The 22,038-nt window shown below is 43.3% G+C and overlaps 1 protein-coding gene across 3 annotated transcripts in view; it reads right to left on the reverse strand.

Moving 5' to 3' along the window:
* Positions 1 to 4,957: 4,957 nt before the first annotated feature.
* Positions 4,958 to 22,038, reverse strand: part of LRRC32 (leucine rich repeat containing 32) — a 67,865-nt gene continuing 50,784 nt past the window's right edge. For all 3 annotated transcript variants that reach the window (XM_030200056.1, XM_030200055.1, XM_030200058.1), the window contains exon 3: positions 4,958 to 7,275. In XM_030200056.1, coding sequence (XP_030055916.1) covers positions 5,326 to 7,275 — 1,950 coding nt within the window. In that variant the 3' untranslated portion in view covers positions 4,958 to 5,325. The remainder of the gene's footprint in view (positions 7,276 to 22,038) is intronic.

The following is a 22,038-nucleotide window of genomic DNA, read 5'->3' on the forward strand; positions in this document are numbered from 1 at the left end:
AGGAACAGTAAATAGGGTTTGGAAGTTACTTCAGAAAGGATTCTGTATGCCAATCATTTGATCTGAGTTTGTTCAGTGAAGTTATACCTGCATTTGCACTGTGGAATTATTTCCAAGAACCTCCTTCGCTGAGGAGTGAAGAGCTGTGGTAGTGTGGTCGATGCATTCGTAGTTGTATAAACCCTTGTAGACTGACTTTCGTAACTGCTCCCATGCATTCTGGACCCATTAAAAATACAAGAATTGTACTGTAGGCCCACAAAATGCAGCTCACCAATCAAGAGGTTCATAGGGGACCGGCTACATATAGATGATGAGATGAAAACATAAGGCGATTAAACACCTCTCTGAAAAGCTTGACACTAATGAAAATAGAGGTGAGTAAGAATCCTGGGCCTAAAAAAAAAATTGATGAAGGAACGGTACAGTAGAATACGCCCTGAGACATGACGTTAAGACGGAACACATAATGAGGCTGTAATAGACCCAAGCTGGTCCAGAACTGTTATCTATTGTCTTCATTTAATTTGAGGATTTATAAACCACACCATATTATTGGAGAAACTTACTGGCTAATATTCACAACTATTTAACCACCCAAAAATGGCTCCTGGCCGGTTAAACAGTGCCTGGTAAGAGCCTATTTTAGAACAGAACCTAGGCACCTGAATTCTTACAGAATACTAGCGTAACCCAGTATCAGCTTGCCTACTACAACTTATACCAGCCAGTCAGTGCCGAAATGCAGTGAGGATTCGCCTAAGTTACAGCTGGGGACGCCATGATCGGGCCGGGGCAGCCCAGCTTCAGCGCCCGCCGCCGCCGCCCCAAAGGGCCCGCCTTTGCTTCCGTCTCTCCCGGCTGCTAACACTTGTTGTAGTATTTAGTGAAGGACGTCCATAAAGGCTTTGAAACGGATCGGATGAGTGTGTGCTTTTCTCTAAACCATGAGTGATTTACCTGGCAACCTATTTCTACTCAGCTAAACCTTTTACACCTAGGCATGCTCGTCAGGGACATCCTTTTGAGTGAAGGACGTCCATAAAGGACGTCCTTGGCTGTTCTGTGCATGCTCAGCTGGCCGACTGGCTTGGAAGAAAATCGCATGCAAATGAGCTGGCAGCGACCAGCTCATTTGCATGCGATTTCCTTGATGCATGCCCGTTTCTTACCGATTCGCTAAGTAATCGGTGAGGGAAGGGCTCTTCCGTGGAGTTTAGTGCATCTAGTATTCGGTAAGTTGCAGGCCTTGGTGGGAGCCCTGCCTATATCCTGCCCATTCTTTGCCCATGTATAGAGCCTTCATTTCAAATACATGCTATGCAAGTAGTCACCTATTACAGAATAGCGCTGCTACTACTACTACTACTATTTAGCATTTCTATAGCGCTACAAAGCATACGCAGCGCTGCACAAACATAGAAGAAAGACAGTCCCTGCTCAAAGAGCTATGTAATAAAAGTGAGCCAAGTATAGGACAATCAAGCCATTGTGACATCACTGATGAGGTTGGCTCTTATTGGTGGACTGAGGCATTATGACATCACAATATTAGCTCTGGTTACAAGAGATTACTACTACTACTACTATTTAGCATTTCTATAGCGCTACAAGGCATACGCAGCGCTGCACAAACATAGAAGAAAGACAGTCCCTGCTCAAGAGCTTACAATCTAATAGACAAAAAATAAATAAAGTAAGCAAATCAAATCAATTAATGTGAACGGGAAGGAAGAGAGGAGGGTAGGTGGAGGCGAGTGGTTACAAGTGGTTACGAGTCAAAAGCAATGTTAAAGAGGTGGGCTTTCAGTCTAGATTTAAAGGTGGCCAAGGAAGGGGCAAGACGTAGGGGCTGAGGAAGTTTATTCCAGGCGTAGGGTGCAGCGAGACAGAAGGCGCAAAGTCTGGGCAGTAGTGGAGAAGGGAACAGATAAGAAGGATTTATCCATGGAGCGGAGTGCACGGGAAGGGGTATAGGGAAGGACGAGTGTGGAGAGATACTGGGGAGCAGCAGAGTGAATACATTTATAGGTTAGTAGAAGAAGTTTGAACAGGATGCGAAAACGGATAGGGAGCCAGTGAAGGGTCTTGAGGAGAGGGGTAGTGCTCAGGCAGCACCCTGGGGTATGTTCGCATATGTGCGTACCTACCTGCGTTTATGCTAGCGTTTTAACCACGTGTTGACATTGGAATGTAGCATACTATGCCATACTTTGTATTGTTATTTGAATATTTTTGCTGCTGTAATTGTCTTTGGTCTACGTTTGTCTTATTCTTAATGTACACCACCTTGAGTGAATTCCTTCAAAAAGGCGGTAAATAAATCCTAAGAAATAAATGACCACGGATATTCAGTGGGAGATAACTGGTTATCTGCTGCCGAATATCCGCGGTTAGTGGCTAGCCGCTAAGTGGCTATATCACGCAACATAGCCGGGTAGGTACAGATATTCAGTGCCAAATTGCAGTTACAATAGGCCGTGTAAAAATAGCGGGCCTATCTTTAACCGCTAAGCACGTAACTGGTTAGTGTTAAATATTGACTTAGGGGTCCTTTTACTAAGGTGCGCTGAAAAATGGGCTGCGCTAGTATAGGTGTGTGTTTCGGGTGTGCGCAGATCCATTTTTCAGCACGCCTGTAAAAAAATGCCCTTTTAAAATATTTGCCGAAAATGGACGTGCGGCAAAATGAAAACTGGCACGCGTCCATTTTGGGTCTCAGACCTTACCGCCAGCTATTCACTTAGCGGTAAGGTCTCTCACGTTAATTGTGCGGTAATCGCCTCTGCGCGTTGTCAGAGTTACTGCCCGATTTTCACCGCGAGCCAGAAAATAAAATATATTTTCTGGCGCACATAGCGGACGCATGTAAAAAAAATGAAATTACCGCACGGGCCATGCGGTAGCTGGGCGCTAGCTCCAAATTGACACGCGTTGGGCACTCATAGGCACCTATGCGACTTTGTAAAAGGGCCTCTTAAACGGTTAAGTTGCTGTGGTCAAAAATTAAACCAGACATTCAGTGCCGGTCGTCAGAAATTTGCCCAGCATTGAATATCCAGGTTGAACACAGGTGGCAGGCAGTGAAAGCGCTGCCTGCCTTCGGCTGAATATGGGGGGGGGGGGGGGGGGGGGGGGAATAGAGTCCACGCGTTTGCAGTCTAAAATGATGAGAGGATACAGGTACACCAGGTAAATACAGATTGTGAGATCAGATATCGTTTTATTAAGGAATCCCTGAGAGAGGTACACATTACCATAGGCCTGGTACACTGTTCTAATACTCATTAGATTGAGTTGAGGGGGAGGGGGTATCTTCTCACATTTGGCTGCTTTGTAGAATGGGGAGATCTTGATAGAGGTTTCAAATGAGTTGTCTATTCTAGAAGAGGGGTTCTCAACCCTGTCCTCAGGACACACCCAGCCAGTCAGGTTGTCAGGATATCCATAATGAATGTACAGGAGATAAATTTGCATGTAGTCCCTCCATTGCGTATTAATATTGGATATTCTGAAAACCTGACTGGTTAGGTGTGTCCTGATGACTGGTTTGAGAACCATTGGATCTAGAACCATCAAGATCTCCCCTTTGTGCAAAGCAACCAAATGTGGGAAGAATCTATACCCTGATGTCGGGTGTTAAAATTCAGTTTATATCTAGATGGTTTATGCAGCTGTTGGAAGGGGCTGGATTTGTAGATTTATGGAGGTCTCTAAACAGGAATAAAAGAAACTTTAGATACTTTTGCTTCTTGCATGATGCTTATTTCAGAATGAGACAATATTTTGGAGCGAGCTCCTTCAAATCAATAGAGTTTCTAGCATTCAGATTATGTGCTGATTTCAATTTCCCTTATGGGATGGCTTAGTAGTAAAAGTCACAGACACTGGAAACTCGCAGATGGTCTTCTAAAAGAAACAGATAATACTCTTTCAGCTTGAGGATGACAGTCCTGAGTTGGGGGCCCTGCAATCATTAAGTCGGAAACCAGTAGGTGATTCTATAAAGTGGTCACATACCTGCATAAATTACCGCTATGGCTGGGGTAAACATTTTCCCCTGCAACGTTGGCATACATTAGCCAACTTAAGCTACTGTTTTATAATGAAAAGTAGGCGCCTAATTTTCTTCTTAAAATAATGACTTTGTAGTTGCCTCTCTGGGTGCCTACCCTTGGTGCCCTGTTATAAAATGACTCTCTACATTTCATGCTTAAGCAGTGAGGATAACTCCCTTTTCCTAGGGTTCCTGTGGCATCCCTTGCCTTAGCTACAACCTCAAGTTGAGTCTTCCTTTTCCCTGGAAAAGTCCATAAACCATTACTAAGGTAGACCTGGGTAAAGCCACTTCTTGTCCCTGAGGTTATGTAGCATGGAATCTTGCCTCTTTTTGGGACTCTGCCAGGTACTTGAAACCTGGATGATCCACTGTTGGAAACAGGATACTGGGCTAGATGGAACCAGTTGGACAACTCTTATGTTCTTAGTTTGGTTGGGGCTGTGGATGCTGCAATGACCAGATTGGGGAGGTTGGGGCACATTTAAAATGAGGGATGGATCTCCTAGATGTTTGTAAGACAAAGAAGCAGAAGGAAACTGCCAAGTCTACAATTGGTGGCTAAAGAAAAAGAAGAGAAGGGAAGAAGAATACACACATGCAAAATAAATATGGGCCTGAAACAAGACTCCCTGAATTGCCAGACCTTGGAAAAGTGCATGGGCTGCACTGTCCTGTCATTGATCCTGCCCCCATTCTAATTCTAATTCATCTTAAAGGGTGCATTTTCATTGGCTTATGTTATGATTGACATTTTGCAAACAATGCTGAGGAATCCGCCCACAGTTTCGCCTAAACAGCTTTTTCCTGCCTTAAAATGTTATTTTACTACTTGGGTAGAGTTATTAATCGGTTCTGGTTTGTTTGTTTTTTTTTCATGTTAGACTGATTCAATCTTGGTTTTGCCTTTAATACATGTATACTTTTGATTTCCCCAAAAATGTAAGCTAGAAGTCCACACATGTCATAGAGAAGAACCAGGACAGAGTCAACATGGTTTGAAAAAAAAATAAATGAAGACAGCTGGTAACCCTATTTAATATAGACAGAGCTCCAACACTTTGCATTTGCTACCTGAAGATCTAATCCTTCTCTACTTCTCACACATACGTGTGTGCAGAGAGTATTTGGCTGAACAGCTGTAGTATGAATGTACTTGATTAGCTCAGCTTTCAAGATTCAGAGTTACGATGTGGAATGTATTCTGCCATTTCTGAAAATGTTCTTGAGAAGTTGTTTTAGGGGGTGGAAAAGGTCCTTGGAATGTACTATGCCTTGAACTGCTGTCTGAATTTTTGTCTGCGGAAACAGCAGAAAGAAAAAAGTCCAATGACAATTATTGATAAGATTAACACAAAAGCTAACACAATGAAAATGTTCATTTTCTTTAGATTTTCTTTTTCGCAGACTTCAGGTCTGATATGGCTAATTAATATGTCTTCTTGATATGCAAACGTTTTAGAATATTGACATGACATAACTTCTAAGTCAGGAATGTCCACCAAACCCTTCTGAATCATATGTGAAAGCCAGATGTTTCCACAACAGCTGAGGGGGTTCCCACTGAGATATAGCTTCTTTAAGGTCTTTTCCAATGCTGTAATATCAGAGGTCTGCAGATCACTAAAGCTATTATTTCGAAGATCCAGAATTTGTAAGGTACAATCTTTATTCCAAGTAGGTAACCAAGTGAGTTGATTGTGGGATAAACTTAAATGCTTGAGGTGAACAAAATGAGGCAGGTCAACATTCAATGTGGAAAGGCCATTGCCGTCTAAATGCAAATATTCTAGAAAGGATTCTAGTCCAGACAATGCTTGGGCCTTCACTTTAAGCCCTTGATTCAAGGATAGATCAAGCATGGTTAGTGGTGTCTTATGAAAGGCATACTCTGGTAGGTTCTTCATCATGTTATCACTCAGATCTAAATATTGAAGAGTAGAAATACTAAATAATGACACACAGCCATTGTCATCTTTACCAATTCTTTGCTTTGCTACCCCTGAATATGTGCTACAGACTTTGATATTATTGCTTTGGAGATTAAGCTCTTTGATGTTAGGGAGGCCTTGAAATATATCAAACTCTAAGGCCTGTAGAAAATTACTTTGAAGGTAGAATGTCTGCAAACTAGTAAGTGTGTTGATTGCTATTGATAAGTTCTGCAAGACATTGTAGCTTAAATCAAGAGTGACCAATGAGGTCAAAGCATAGTTAGAGGTCACCACGTAAGTCTGAAGGCAGTTTTTGCTGAGGTTAAGAAAATGGAGCGATGACATGGTGTCAAAAAACCCATCAGGTATTGATTTGATCTCATTATAACTCAAGTCTAAATATACAAGCTTGGATAGGTTTACTGAACTTGCATTTTTGACAGTGGTTTTTGGAGTCTGGTTTAAAATCTGGAAAGAATCCTTCAACCAATCCTCTTCCAAATAGTTAATGTCATCAGGAGAAGATTCAGAACCCAACTGGATTAAATTCTTCGATACATTTAGGGAGATCAACCAGTTTTTTTTAGGCAACACTGGGAAATCCATGAGTTTATTCTCACTTAGATCCAACTCTTCTAAGTTGTACTCTTCCTCTGACTCTGTGGTGTGAAAGGTTTCAATACTGTTCTTGCTTAGGTCAAGGATGTGAAGTTGCTGGAGGTTATAGCCTGATATGCAAGTCAGAGAGTTCATGGAAAGATCAAGCTTGAAGAGATGTGGTAGGTTTTCGAAAGCACCCTCCTCTATGTCCATGATAATATTATTATGGAGATCAAGATCAGTGAGACTTGGTGACCCAATAAACATTTTGGCAGAGATTGTGGTAATGCTGTTACTCGCCAGTGAAAGGTGGGTTAAAGATGGTGCTTTCTCTATGAAGTGTTCAGCCATGCCATTATATAGGCTGTTGCCTGATAAGTCCAAAATTTTGACCTGTGGTATAAGCCCAATTCCTGGTTTGCTTTGTTGCACAAATTGATCTAATTGGTTGTTAGAAAGGTTTAAAATGTTCAGGCTGGTCATGTTTGCGAAAACACCTGAATAAATAAAGCTGATTTTGTTTGAACTTAAATCCAAATGTTGAACTGCAGTGTAAAATGTTAGTGGCCTTTCAGCGACTCTCTGGAGTTGATTTCTAGACAAATCTAGTTTCTCTATAGTTGGATAAAGATTTGGAGGAATCTGGAAAAGATCTTTTTCTTGGCAAAATGCATCCATCTTTATCTGTAGGACAAAGTAACAAGAAGAGAAGATAAATCAACACCATCCAAAGCTCACTCAAATGTTATAAAGTAGATATGAGTATTCAGCGATTCAGTTTGCTTATGTACAGAGATATTTTAAAATGATTGTTCTAGTATACCATAGCACTTTTTATTTTAACAGAGACCCCACATATTATGGTGGCATAGACAAGCATCTGGGATGTGCCACACTTTTTAAAATACAGACTACCAAGGCCACAGGTTCTCCACGAAAGTTGTCCTCAAAAGTAGTTTCAACTATCCATCCTGGACTGACGCCTACGGATTTTATAGTGTCAATGAGAACATTTGTGACCGTCTCTGGGAAAAGGTGACTACAGGAGAAGATCCAAATGTTGAGAATGGTTGATTTTTCATGACCGCGGTCCATACGTAGTCTGAAAAAGTTACATGTTTGAACTTCTGTAACTTTTTAATTTTTTTCACATAAAAGGATGGAATTTGGATTGTTGTATTAGCAAATTATTTGCTCTAATATAATTTATTAAAACCTCATGTTCTGTTTCTGGTGACTTTAGTCACCTTTCCCAGGGATGGTCACATTTGTGTCTTGGTACCTTAAATGTCAGCTTCCCACTCAAACATATGAAAGTTTTTTTGGACCAGGCAGTGGCATTCCTAGGGTGGGGGGCGGTGGGTGTGGTCCGCCCTCGGTGCACGCTGCTGGGGGGGCTGGGGGGGTGCCGTTCGCGCCTGTCCTTCGTTCGTTCCATGCTCCCTCTGCCCCGAAACAGGTTACTGTTCCGGGGCAGAGTGAGCATGGAACAAACAAAGGACAGGCGCGCGCGGCACCCCCCCCCCCAGCGGCATGCACCCGGGGGGAGGGTTCTTTCACGGGGGGGGGGGGGGGGGGTGTCCTTTCACGGGGGGGGGGGGGGGGTTGCGCTGCACCCGGGGGTCGGGGCACATCGGCGATCTGCCCCGGGTGTCAGCCCCCCTAGGAACGCCACTGGGATCAGGCAGTTTTCTACTAGGCCTAGGGACTGATGTCATGGTCCTTCATTTACAACTGCTCAGTCATTTATCTCCCCCTTTTTAAATCATCCGCCCAGTCATTTCAATGATACTATTTGGTAGGGGTCAGGCATCAGGGGATAGTTTCCAAGCCCTGCAATCAGGTGCCCTAAATCCAGCTACTGTCCCCGGATTCTACATAGGCTACCCAAATTTGGTACAGATACACGCACAAATTAATTAGTTAGTGAGCCGTTAACAATCAATAATTGGTATTAATTTGGACTTACGTGCTCATCTGTCTACGCAACTATTCTATAACGCTGTGCGCCTAATGGGCTATATATATATATATATATATATATATATATATATATATATATATATATATATATATATATATATATATATATATATATATCTACATCTACTATAATAATTTGCACCTCCAATGTTCTGAAGCTGACTGCCAGGAAGTTGAAGGCCAGTTCGTGATGTCACCGTGTTGCCTGGGAAACCGCGACGTGACTCAAGCACAGGCGCTACGAGTTCGCACCACCATCTCCATCCCCTCCCAGTTCAGCAGTCCGCACCCCCCCCCCGTACGTCACCCCCATCCCTCTGTCTCTGTGGCCTCTGAGTGCAAGGAGGACGTGTGCGAGTGCCTCAGCCCTTCGTACGTGGCAGCTGCTGTTTAAAAAGTTTTACCTCCTGCTCGGCCGGCAACACTCAAGTCCACCAAATACAGACACCACTTCAGACAGGCTGTGGTTCGCTGTTCCTATGGTCCCGCCCTTCCGCAAACAGGAAATGAGGGTGGGACCAGAGGAACAGCGAACCACAGCCTGTCTGAAGCGGCGTCTGTACTTGGTGGACTTGAGTGTTGCCGGACGAACAGGAGGTAAAACTTTTTAAACAGCAGCTGCCACGTACGAAGGGCTGGGACACTCGCACACGTCCTCCTTGCACTTGGAGGCCACAGAGACAGAGGGAGGGAGGCGTTGGGCAGCGGAAATCGGAGAGGGGGTCCTGAGACGAGGGGGGGTCCTGAGACGAGAGAGAGGGGGGAAGGGGAGGAGAGGGAGGGGATGGAGGTCGTGAGATGAGAGGGGGGAGGGGAGGGGGTGGGGGTCCTTTCGGGAGGGGAGTCGGGGGGAGGAGAGGGGTGATGAGGAGGGGGAGGAGGAGGGGGAGGGAGGGGGGAGGGAGAGGAGGGAGGGGGCCCTGGAACCTTGCTAGCGCCCATTTCCTTTCTGTTTGAAACGCGCCTCTTTTACTAGTATATATATATGGTGCACAAAAATTCCACGCAGAAAAAAAATAAGCTTAGGTATATTCTGTAAAGTATACTTACATTTTATAGAATATGCCTAAAATTCTGCGTGGTTTATAGAATACACCCAGCATCCATCTGCACACCTAAATATAATTACAGCAAGTTACACCAAGTAAAATTTGGTGTAAATGCAGACACCTAAATTATGCACAGATTGGGTGTATTCTATAACAATCCACATAAATTTTAGAAACGTCCACAACATGCCTAAGGCCATGCCCTATTATGGCGACTTAGAATTTAGGCGCATCACATTACAGAATACACTTAGACAGTTGTGCACATAAATTCTAATTGATGCCAATTAGTGTCAGTAATCACTGCTTAGGGGCAATTATCAGCACTGATTAGCCTGTTAACTAATTAAGGAGCCCTTGTACTAAGGTACATAGGCAACTATGCACATACAACATGCATCAAATGAGAACTGCTACCCGGCTACTGAGTGCCCCGGGCGGTAATTCTAATTTTTTTACGCACATCCGATACGCATGACAAAAAATAATTTTTATTTTCTACCACATGGTGCTAATCGGGTGGTAATTTGCAATGCGCGCTGATGATTACCTCCCAGTTAATGCGTGAGACCTTACCACTAAGTCAATGGGTGGTGGTAAGGTCTCAGGCCCGAAATAGATGCGCGCCAATTTTTATTTTGCTGCATGTCCATTTTTGGCCACAAAAAGGCCTTTTTTGCAGGCGCACTGAAAAATGAACCTGCGCGTGTCCAATACACGTGCCTACATCAGCGCAGGCAATTTTTGGCTCACCTTAGTAAAAAGGCCCCTAAGTTGCATGTGCAAATCCAGAATACAGATTGCACTAGCTTAAATTAGAATGCCAAATTCATTTAAAAATTGTCTGTATGGTCTATAAAACTTTCTATGGTCTAAACTCTGAATTTGTTTGGAGGGCTTCTTTTATTTACAGTTAATAGAAATCATTTGAGAAGTTGGAAAAGATTAACATTGGACTTTCCCTCCGTGAAGTGCTTAGGTGGAGGAGTGGCCTAGTGGTTAGGGTGGTGGACTCTGGTCCTGGGGAACTGAGTTTGATTCCCACTTCAGGCACAGCCAGCTCCTTGTGATTCTGGGCAAGTCACTTAACCCTCCATTGCCTGCCGCATTGAGCCTGCCATGAGTGGGAAAGCGCAGGGTACAAATGTAATAAATAAAAAATAAGTTCCAAATTAATTTGGGAACATTAATTTATATTTCAAAGTGCTAAGATATGGATTAATATTCCTGTTGACCTTCATCAAATTATGCCATATTTGTCTTTTCATAAGGCCCTGTTTTTAAATCAACACTCTTAAATTTGTTAGGTTGTTGGAGATTTTATGTTCGGTATAATGAAAATGGTAAGTTCCTTCTAATCGGAGGTCTTCTTGAGAATGTAATCTGCTTTGCACTATTTGGATGAAGATGGAATAAAAATCAACATTTAGGATGAGGTTAAGGAGGCTCAGGGAAGGAAGAACTAAAGCCCAAATTTATGCTTTTACTAAATGTGTTTAGCTGCTGCGAGGCTGTGACCTGGCTGAGATAAACCAACTCTGTTTCTTGTTAATCAAAGGATGTATTGCCTTCAAAATCTGTGCCATGGCTCACAAAATTCTCCACGGAGAAGCCTTAGGATACATGACAGACCTCATCGACCTACCAACCAGAAACACATCTAAACCATCATGAACATATCTAAATCTGCACTACCCTAGCTGCAAAGGCCTCAAATACAAATCAACGTATGCATCCAGCTTTTCCTACATAAGTACACAACTGTGGAACGCACTACTGAAAGCCTTGAAAACAACATACGACCACCTAAATTTCCGGAAATCACTAAAGACCAACCTGTTTGAAAAGGCATACCCTGCCGATCCTAAAAGCCTGACCTCTGCAACACAACAAAAGTAAAGTACGTAATGGACATAACACAACTCTTCCGTTGAGTGCTTCACACAAACTTTTGTTACCACAACACCACTTTGTATTTGTTCACACTGGAGTCTGTGAATGCATCTCCGGCACTATGTAAGCCACATTGAGCCTGCAAATAGATGGGAAAATGTGGGATACAAACAGTGGTGTGCTGGTAAAATTTTAACAACAGGCTCTCTCTGTGAACCACCTCTGCGCCCCCCCCCCCCCCCCCCACCAAATTAAAACATTTGCAGAGCTGGCTATACCCGGGGAGAGAGCGTGCTTTCAAACAATCCTTACATCCAAATTTACCTTCTTTTAATGTAAAAAAAAAAATCCTTTGTCCTCCATCTTTTAAGACACTGCCTACCTGCTGGATAGTGATGGCACACTAGGAAAGCAAGTGAAGACGAACTCAAAATAACCTGGCTGTTCCTTAGCTGGGCCCTAGTATTACCATATTGAAAATGCAACCATACCAAGCCTCTGTGGTTATGCTCCACTAATAAGTAAAAAGATTAACTGGATTTCTTGAAAGGATTATATAAACTTAGGATGCATCATGATTAGGGACACACACATATGCTTATTTATTCAATATCACAATTCTTCATACAGCCACAAAACAACCTCTTAGGGTAGATAGCGCTCACAATGAGCTCCTTTTATTACCGACCAGACGGAGATAAGAGTTTTCAGTTGCCACAGTATAAGTTATCACAAGAACAAAATATAAGAAAACCAATATGGGCTTATATATAGCCCATTTATTTATAAACAAAAGAAATCTGCATGAAACAAAATATTTATTTTGACTGATAAAGCCACTTCCCCCTGAAACATGTTCAAAAGAGAATAATCCATTTGTCTATCTAAAAGGTAAACTTCTACAAAACAGATGAAGACCTGATTCCATGTGTGCCCCAATGAAAGGAGAGTTTAATTCTACTTCCATTTAATTTCAATGTATTCCATCAACTTTATAACACCAGGCTTCCCATGGTAGATTACAACAACAACAACTAAGACACGAACCCATCAGGAAACACAGGATATCCTCACTGAAATTTGGCCATTCACCATTGCCATTGCCCTCTTTCTCTCCCATCCAGTGTTCTATCTTGCCCCCCCTTCCTTTTCACACTTTATGATCATTGATCCCCCATCCCCCCCGGCTAAATATTAGATCGCTGTGGGGCCTAATTACCTGACGCTGGCTGGAATGGAACTGAAGATCGAAGATTCTTCTGCAGACGAGGAGGCAGCGGCAGGGGTGTGGAGGAGTGCACTATCAGGAAGCAGAACGCGCTACTAGCCCGTGGCTGCAAGAGTGCCGTGCACTGCGGTCGGCCGCGAACTGGGACAGACAGAGCAGGTGCAAAACACCTGCAGGAGCCGTTAGAGAAGTGGGAAGGGCGCAGTCACTGGTTCGCAGGGTGCCGCAGAGGAAGGCGTCGTGACGTTCATGGGCGGGACTCGAAGACCGGAGAGCGAGAGGAGCCATATGGGGAGGAAGGAAGGCATCGTGATGTCGACAGATGGGCGGGACTCGGAGACTGGAGAGGCCGAGAGAGAGCGAGAGGAGCCGCTGGGAGGAGACAAGTGAGTCGCAGTCTCTCTGAGGTAGGTCAGGTCAGCGGTAAGGCGCGCGCCGGTGCAGCACGGACGGAGCAGAAGTTAGAAGAAGGAAGGACACACACCCACTTGGTTTGCACCGCCCCGCCCTCAGTACGCCACTAGAACCAGCTCAATGCAGCACGAGGAGGCCTCCCTCCCGCTGTAATTTGTAGGGGGAAAAAAACTTTGCTGCGTCCCTGCTGACAGAGACAGCTGAACAACCAGCTCGCAAAATTCTTCAAAACGTAACAACCAGCTCTGCAGAGCCGGTGCGAGCCGGCTCCAGCACACCACTGGATACAAATGTAACAAGTAAATAAATAAATAAAATATAATACAATGCAATATAATACACACAGATTTTGGGTACCTAGTTTATAGTGCCCTTTACAGAATTGCCACCTATACAGATTTGTGCTTTTAAATATTGGGCCTTCAGATTTGTTTTACTAAAATTACTGATGTAGGGAAGCGGACAGTTTCACATAGCGCAAAAAAAAAAATAGCACCTAATAAATCGTTTCCCGTTTGTGCCCATTCCGTCTAGCCGACGATTCCTGCATGTACTGCTGTAGCTAAAGATATATCCCTGCTCTCAATCATACAGCTTCGACTGCAAGATATGGCTTCTTATCCAGATCAATTTTGTCATGTCCCCTCTTTTGGAATTCTGGGAAGTTGAGCACACAAATTTCCATACCTAACCCAATCTTTTCCTTTTGCTCACCCACTCAGTTCTGATGTTATTGTGGCGCAGTGGCCTAGTGGTTAGTGCAGTGGCCTGAGAGGTTCCAGGGAACCAGGTTCACTTCCCACTTCAGCTCCTTGTGACTCTAGGCAAGTCACTAAACTCTTTATTGCCCCAGGTAGAAAAATAAGTACCTGCCTATAATATGTAAACCACAGACGATATACTGCCTTTCTGTGGTTTACATATTATATGAAACAAAAAAAGTGAGGAAAAACCAAGTGAGGATGCCAAAAAGCACTTTATTGTATTAAAAAACAACCCGACACGGCCGTGTTTCGGCCCTAAGGCCTGTCTCAGGGGTCTTGAACAATCTCGGATGATCTAGTGTATGAACATACACTGGTAAATGTTTACTTAAATGAAGACTTCTTTGGTCTCCTCTCTTCTAGAATATCATATATTCAGTTACCAACTGATTTTGAAATGGCGATGCCGAAAAAAGCCTCCTCTCTTCTAAAATATCATATGTTCAGTTACCAACTGATATAAAAAGATCATCCGAGATTGTTCAAGACCCCTGAGGCAGGTCTTAGGGCCGAAACACGGCCGTGTCGGGTCATTTTTTAATACAATAAAGTGCTTTTTGGTATCTTTACTTGGTTTTTCCTCACTCTTTTTTTTCATATCTCATGGTATCGTGAGGGTTTTTACCTCCTTTTTTTTTTGTTTATTTAGTTTAATATTATATGCAGGTACTTATTTTTGTACCTGGGGCAATAAAGAGTTTAGTGACTTGCCTAGAGCCACAATGGCAGATCAAATGGGCATAGATCTCATCGTATTTTATAAGATGCACGCGTTAATGCTTGACACCCCCATGTTTCACTCATACTCCTCCCCCATGTGCACTCCCTTCCCAATTACATACTATGGCACTTAACACACAAGCTCACAGATTTGCATTTAGGGGCAAATGTATGTGTGACACATAAATCTGCATTCATGCACGACATAAGCCATTGTTCAAGTCCCTTTCCCTTGCTTCAACCTTTTGTTATCTGTGTGAAGCATAAATTCTGTCATAATTGGTTTCCACCCATTTCTGCTGGTAGATTATTCCAAAACACTATCACCCTTTCAGTAAGGAAGTATTTCCTTGCAGGATCTCTCAGGTTGTGTGTGTGTGTGTGTGTGGGGGGGGGGGGGGGGGGTGCTAGCATCTCTTCAACGCTGGACATATGACACTCAGGATTACTCTCACTTTCAAGGGTGATTGACCTTTGCGTTATCAGAGGATGCTGGCTTCCAGCACAGTTCAGTTTTGGATACTTGCCTTATCTAGAGAACAAAGAACAGAAGGAAAGGAATTTCAGCAACAGGTGACCTGTCAAGACTAATGTATTGTTGGAACTAGCACTGATGTAGCTATCTCTGTAGCTGCCATAGAAGGACGTTTACAATTCTAGAAACAGAATGGAGGTGTGTGGTTGATTTGAGAAGACTGGGCTTTAAGAGGCCAAACATAATGGCTGCTGGTACAGTAGAGCCCCTGAAACAAGACAGATGCAACCCTGATCTACAGACAAACATGATTTTGGGGAATCACTAGAACATGAGAAGGTAAGAACATAACAGAAACCAAGCCAAGTCAGACCAAGGCACATTGGGAGAGATTCCATATATGGCGCTGATTTAATTTAGGTGCCAATTATAGAATATACTCAGTTGATATTTCAGCGCCTAAATCTACGTGCATCCATTTACACCAATGAAAACATGGCGTAAATCTCAGTTCGTAGATTTAGGCACACTGGGCCATATTCTATCACTAGGCGCCTACATTTGGACCACCCAGGAAATGCCCATTTCTCCGCCCATAACCATGCCCCTTTTTGCCTGTATGCATTAGAGGTTCGGTGCACATCGTTACAGAATACGCTTAGCGAGTTGTGCCCCTATATTCTAATCAGTGCCAATTAGTGCTCATTATTGCTTGTTAAGTACTGTTATCAGCGCTCATTAGCTTGTTAAATTGCGTGCATTGTTATAGAATCCACGCCAATTTTGTTGCCGATCTCTAGGCACGCTATATAGAATTGGGGGTATTGTGTCCAGCATCCTGTTTCCAAGAGTGGTCAGTTGTAGTTACAGGTACCTGGCAGATCCCCAAAAGTATTTTATTTTTAAGAGCTCATTTCTAGAGCTAAGCGCTGTCTATCTCAAGTCTACCTGGCTAATCAATTTTATTTATTTATTTAGCACATTTATACCCCACTTTTTCCCACAGATGTGCAGGCTCAAAGTGGCTTACAATGTAATGATAAGGCTATCGCTAGATCAGGTGCTATACATTTACAATCAAATGAGATAGGATAGAAGGAACAAGGTAAGAAGAAAGATGGAAAGGGCAAGAGAGTCTAAAATGGTCCATGGAGATGTTGTTAGGAAGGACTGTTGGTGATATGATGAATCCTAGGAGTAGGCTATCCAAGATAGGCTGGTCTGAGGTAGATTCCTGATGCTGAGATGATTATGAGTGATTTAACAGCTTTCAGCAAGACAGTCTATAATGGAGAGCTGTTGTAGTACCTTCGGGACTAGTTGAGATAAGTTTGCCTTCGATGTCAGGAAACGAGGTGAATCGTCTGGACAGCCCAAGCTGACCCTGCATGGTGGTAAGGAAGCTGAAATCTGCTCCTCCAACCGTCCACTCCAGCCCCCATATGATTTATACACATCAAACATAAAGGACATATAATAAAAAACCAGCGAAGTGACCACAACTGTTATATAACGATTGTTTGGTTGATCGTTATACAACAGTTGTGCTCACCTTGCTGGTTTTTTATTATATGTCCTTTACCTTTGATGTGTATAAATCGTATTTCCAGTTGGAACATTGTTTCTGCACAGTCAATAATTTAGCCCCTGACACAGCCCTCTTGGGCGAAACACGGCCTGTGTCGGGCAATATTCTGGTATATGATATCAATAAAATCTTCACGTTTATCTCGATCTGCTGTTTTGTTTGTCCACATTGGAGTTTGCAGATCGATTGCCTTGCTGTTTTTTTGGGACCCTCTATGATGTTTGCATTCCACACGTGGTCATCACTGGTGTCTATTAATAAGGTTAAGTTTAGTTCCCCTGACTGTTTAGTACATTTAAGGAAATCACATCATTACTGTGTGGGAGAGATCGTTTATTTTAAAATTCCACCTTCTCTGAATTTTCATAAGTAAGATGGGTGCAAGAGGAACGGAAGACTTCTGTGAGATAATGAGAAATGCATTGCTACAGAACTCTGCTTCCTGGTATAAATTCCCAAAATACTTGCTTTCTTTTCTAAGGCTCTATTGCATTTTTCCAGGATGAGGTAAGAACTTCACTTGGTCAAATGGGTGAATGAAGTTTATATTACAGCTTCAGAAGGAAGTAAATGTTTGTTTGCTTTGAACTAGTTTGTATCAATTATTCCAAGAGGCCAGAAGGAGCCTTTATAACTTTTAGTAAGTCCCACATTTTGGAAAAAATAATAATAATTAATTGAACTAGGTCATCTCTGTTTTTTCTTATTAAATCTAAAAGAATCTTTTATAACAATTTTTTATGTGCTCTGAAAATAATTCAGTGCCCAAAATAGTACCTTAAGTGTGAGGCACCTTTATCTCTATCATTGCGTATAAGCTGCAAACTCCTCCTGCATTATTAATATCCATATATTTGTATGTATTTATATCAGATTGATACAGTCCCAACTCCTTCAAACAGCTGATATAAATCTGATTTCATGCAGCAATGTCTCAAAACTCCAGTGAGATAGCAGAGGTACTCACATCCAATATAATAAAACTCACCCTCAACGTTCTGTGGACACTGACGTCACTGTCAGGTCCTCCGGGCACTTCCTTCCGGTTCGAAGCCTTCGTGGTGGTGAAGCCACCGAAAACACTGTGTTGGGGCCGCGCCCTCGCATCAAACATGATGACGTCGAGGGCGGAGCAATGGCAGCAGATTGAAAGTGGCGTGCAAGGTCAGCAACAATGGTGGACGAACGCCGACGGAGTGAGTACGGATGGGGGGGGAGGTCCGGAAGGAAACCGTGCTAGCGCCCGTTTCATTGCCGCAAGAAACGGGCATGTTTTACTGGTTTATAATATAAGCTTTACGTCCCAATAAGGATCAATGTTTCACTGGCAAAGCAGGATTCTTCAGGGGGAAAAAACTTCCTAAGTACTCAGGACGGGCTACTCCACCTAATGCCACAGGGGTTCAACCGTCAAATTCTGGAACCTGGAATTCAAGCCTGTCTAAGGGCTGCATGCGCGTGTGCTAATGTAAGGATTCCACTTCAATATTTAACACCCCCCCCCCCCCCATGTGCTAGCAGCTACCAGTGCAGTAATGCCGACACAGCCCATTCAAATAATGGACTCTGTCGGCGTTGCCGTGGGATTGGGGGGATTGGATCTGGAAGGTGGGGGATGAAGGGATGGGGGAGAGATTGGATCATGAGATGGGATGGCAATGAGGTGGGGCTGAGCAGCACTTGATACCTGTGGCCTCCTCTTGAAGTGATGGCAAGTGCAGCTCTGATATCGGCAGTCATGACAGCTAATGCACAGGAATGACCTGCATGCTAACTATCACAGCAGACCGCTCTCCTGCTACACCCCAGTCACTTCCGCATTAGACAGGTACCTTTTTTTTTTTTTAACCATACTGCCTTGTTCATAGTGCAGTACATATTGGAATGAGACTATGCTAATGTCTACCGTGTGGTAAAACCCGCCCAAGCTGCTTAACGCAGCTTAGTAAAAGGGCCTCATAGTTTGTTTTTCTATCAATTTTTTTTTTCTGGAGGGATTTCTAGGCCTTATCAAAGAGAGATAATTTGCTTTCGGAAAGAGTAATTACATTCCCAGCAGCTATACAGAATGTTCCAGAGGGGAAGTTGTAGTATGGGAGTTTTACCAACGGATGGCAGTGCAGACTCCTAGTGAGGAGGGAAACATTAGCCCCACTTTCCCTTGGTGGGAAAGGAGCTAGGAAGGCTGGTCCACTTCTCCCCTGAGGGGAAACTGGAGAGAAGCCTGACCTGTATGCGAAAGATTTCAAAATCATAAGCTATGTCCCCAGGGGACTAACGGAGGCTCAGTGTTAAGTAATGACTCTTGGGACTGAAAAAGTGACCTTGGGATTCCAGTAAAGAAGGAGTCCTGAGACTGGAATACACAAGGTTATTGCTAAAGTCAAGAGTGTTAGTTAAATTAGTTGAAAGCCAGGGAGGACATGGCATTCAGAGAGAAGGAAAGGCAAAGGCAAGGAGCTGCACTAGCAAAGGTATTTTCAACATCCAATGACTCTTGCAGGAGAGGGGTGCGGATGATGTTGTGTCAGCATGCGGATTATGTCTGCCAGCCTTTTCAGTGAATAAAATTCATGTGGAAAAGTTATACCTGTGCGATGATTGTCTCTAACCTCATCTTGCCTTAGAGCAAATGATTTGCTGTAAATATTTTCACTGCAGTGCAGAGACTGTTTTTCTTGAGAACCACAAATTCCAGTGTGCTGTGTGTTATTTGGATGAGAAAGATAGCTGGAGTACTGTGCCGTTGTTCCAAGCCACGTGAAGGCCTGAGATTTATTTTCCCCTGTACAAAGAACCTGGTATTATTACACATTGCTTTGTGTATGAGTGACGGACTGAGCTGGGTGGATTGCATTCTTTTTATTGTACGTTATATATAAACAAACAAGATATCGAGAAAAGCAATCATAGAATCTGTAAACAATAATTATTCCATTATTGGTATATTCAAGTCTCTGTGATGGAGGGGAGGAAATAAGACCAAGGAGGAGGTGATCCACTGAGGTGGATGAACACTGACTCCCACGAGAAAACAATAGTTAGAGGAAAGTGGGAAGTGGACCAATGACTCCAGGGAAACGGGATACTAATGTATAAAGTACCACTTTATTCACAGACTCGACACAGTACCATGTTTCGGCCACAGGCCTACCTCAGGAGTCTAAACAATAGGTCAAAAAATATAATGATTAAAAAATGCACATATATATACATACACATATAGGCAGGCCTGTGGCCAAAACACGGTACTGTGTCGAGTCTGTGAATAAAGTGGTGCTTTATACATTAGTATCCCGTTTCCCTGGAGTCATTGGTCCACTTCCCACTTTCCTCTAACTACTGAGGAAATAAGACCAGCATATTGTCCCCAAATATTGCCAATATAAAAAACAAACAAGCCCAAAACTCAAGCAACGAAAAATGCTCAGTCCATCAGAGAGTTTTAAAAGCAGATTTTGTCTGTATTGCATTGAGAAAATACGAGCGGTTTCTGTCATTTTGCCTGGCAGCTACCCTGTGCAGTAGAAATATATCAGTTTAGATTGTAAGCTCTCTTGAGCAGGGACTGTCCTTCCCCATGTTTAAACTTGTACAGCGCTGCGTAACCCTGGCAGCGCTATAGAAATGCTAAGTAGTAGTAGTAGTAGTTTCATGAATTGTTTACATGGCTGAGCTAAGCAGAGAGGGAGCTGGGTAGTACCTTACATTAATTATTCACTGAAGGAGAGACAGACAGATGGATGGATCACATTTATTCACTAAGGTCCATATTCTGTAAAGGTTATGCTCCTAAATTTATGCTTCTAAAATTTATGCTCCTAATTTAGGAGCAAATTCTATTTTGGACCATAGAGTATGCTTGTAATTTAGGAGCTTAAATTTATGAGCATAAGTTATGCTCATAAATTTAGGAGCATAAATTTTAGGAGCGTAAATTTAGGAGCATAAATTTAGGAGCATAAATTTTAGGAGCGTAAATTTAGGAGCGTAAATTTTAGGAGCATAAATTTAGGAGCATAAATTTTAGGAGCGTAAATTTAGGAGCGTAAATTTTAGGAGCGTAAATTTAGGAGCATAAATTTAGGAGCATAAATTTTAGGAGCGTAAATTTAGGAGCGTAAATTTAGGAGCATAAATTTAGGAGCATAACCTTTATAGAATAAAGCCCTAAAAGGGATAGAAGTACAATGGATTTACTAAGGTAAGCACAAAGAGGAAGGATAGCTGAAGCTAATGGGGGGGGGGGGGGGGGGGGGGGGGGGGGGGGGGGGGGGAGGGGGGGTCAGAGAATTTACTCACCATAATTTCTTCTTGTAACCTAACCTAATTTGTCCCTTTACCCCAACTATGTGTTTCTCCTATCCGGAACTGGTAATCATCACTTACGGAATTATGTAAGCCACATTGAGCCTGCAAATAGGTGGGAAAATGTGGGATACAAATGTTATAAATAAATAAATAAATAAATAAAGAAGAACATACTGACAGTGACCTGGTGACTGGGAAGAAACATCTGGATCTTAGATTCTGTGCTTGGCCTTTTGGTTGAGCCAGGAGGTTGCTCTTTATTGGGGAACCCTATTACTGCTGGTTGCAGAGCTCTGTTAAAGACTGGTATACTGGACCACAGCAGCGAAAAGTACCCTATGGGTTCCTCCTGAACACCAGCAGAGAAGAGGTTGTCTTCTTCATTGGGGGCTGTTGGTGGCAGAGCTGTGTTAAGAGATGGTATTCTGGGCCACAGCAGGACCTCTAGACGCACCTTGAGAAGCTGGGAAGATCAGTCACTCATGGGAGATGCTCAGGATAGTTGCCAGCGGCAAAAGAGGCCCTTGGGAATGTGTTTGGGGTGTATCGGTCCATGGAAGCCAACTTAGGGCAAAGTCTTTGGAGGCACAAGTGGGTGCCCAAGGCCCAGCAGCGGGAAGCTGCCAGAATGTGGTCAGCACTGGGAGCAGAGCTGCAGCTTACTGGGTACAGATTGGCACAGGAGCCCAACAGAGGAGGTAGCTCCAAGGAGCACAATCAATGCCCGGAACTTGGCACAGGGATTGGCAAAGCCAGCCCTGCTCATCTTTCCTTGAATGTCTAGCAGCCATGAGCCTAGAGTGCTCCAGTAGAAAGGTGAGACTTGGGGACTGGGGGAGGGGGGAGGAAGGACCAGGGAAACACATAAGAAAGGAGTAAGGGGTGGGACATAGGCCACATGGCTACATCTACACAAAGACTCAGGCTAGAGTGACAAGAAGGAACCACAGGAGTTGATGCTTAGGCAAATGTACTAATGGATTCAAAGAGTGTTGAACTAATTGATTAAATGAATACTGGCT

The sequence above is a fragment of the Microcaecilia unicolor genome, chromosome 4 (assembly GCF_901765095.1).
Source record: "Microcaecilia unicolor chromosome 4, aMicUni1.1, whole genome shotgun sequence".
NCBI lineage: Eukaryota > Metazoa > Chordata > Amphibia > Gymnophiona > Siphonopidae > Microcaecilia > Microcaecilia unicolor.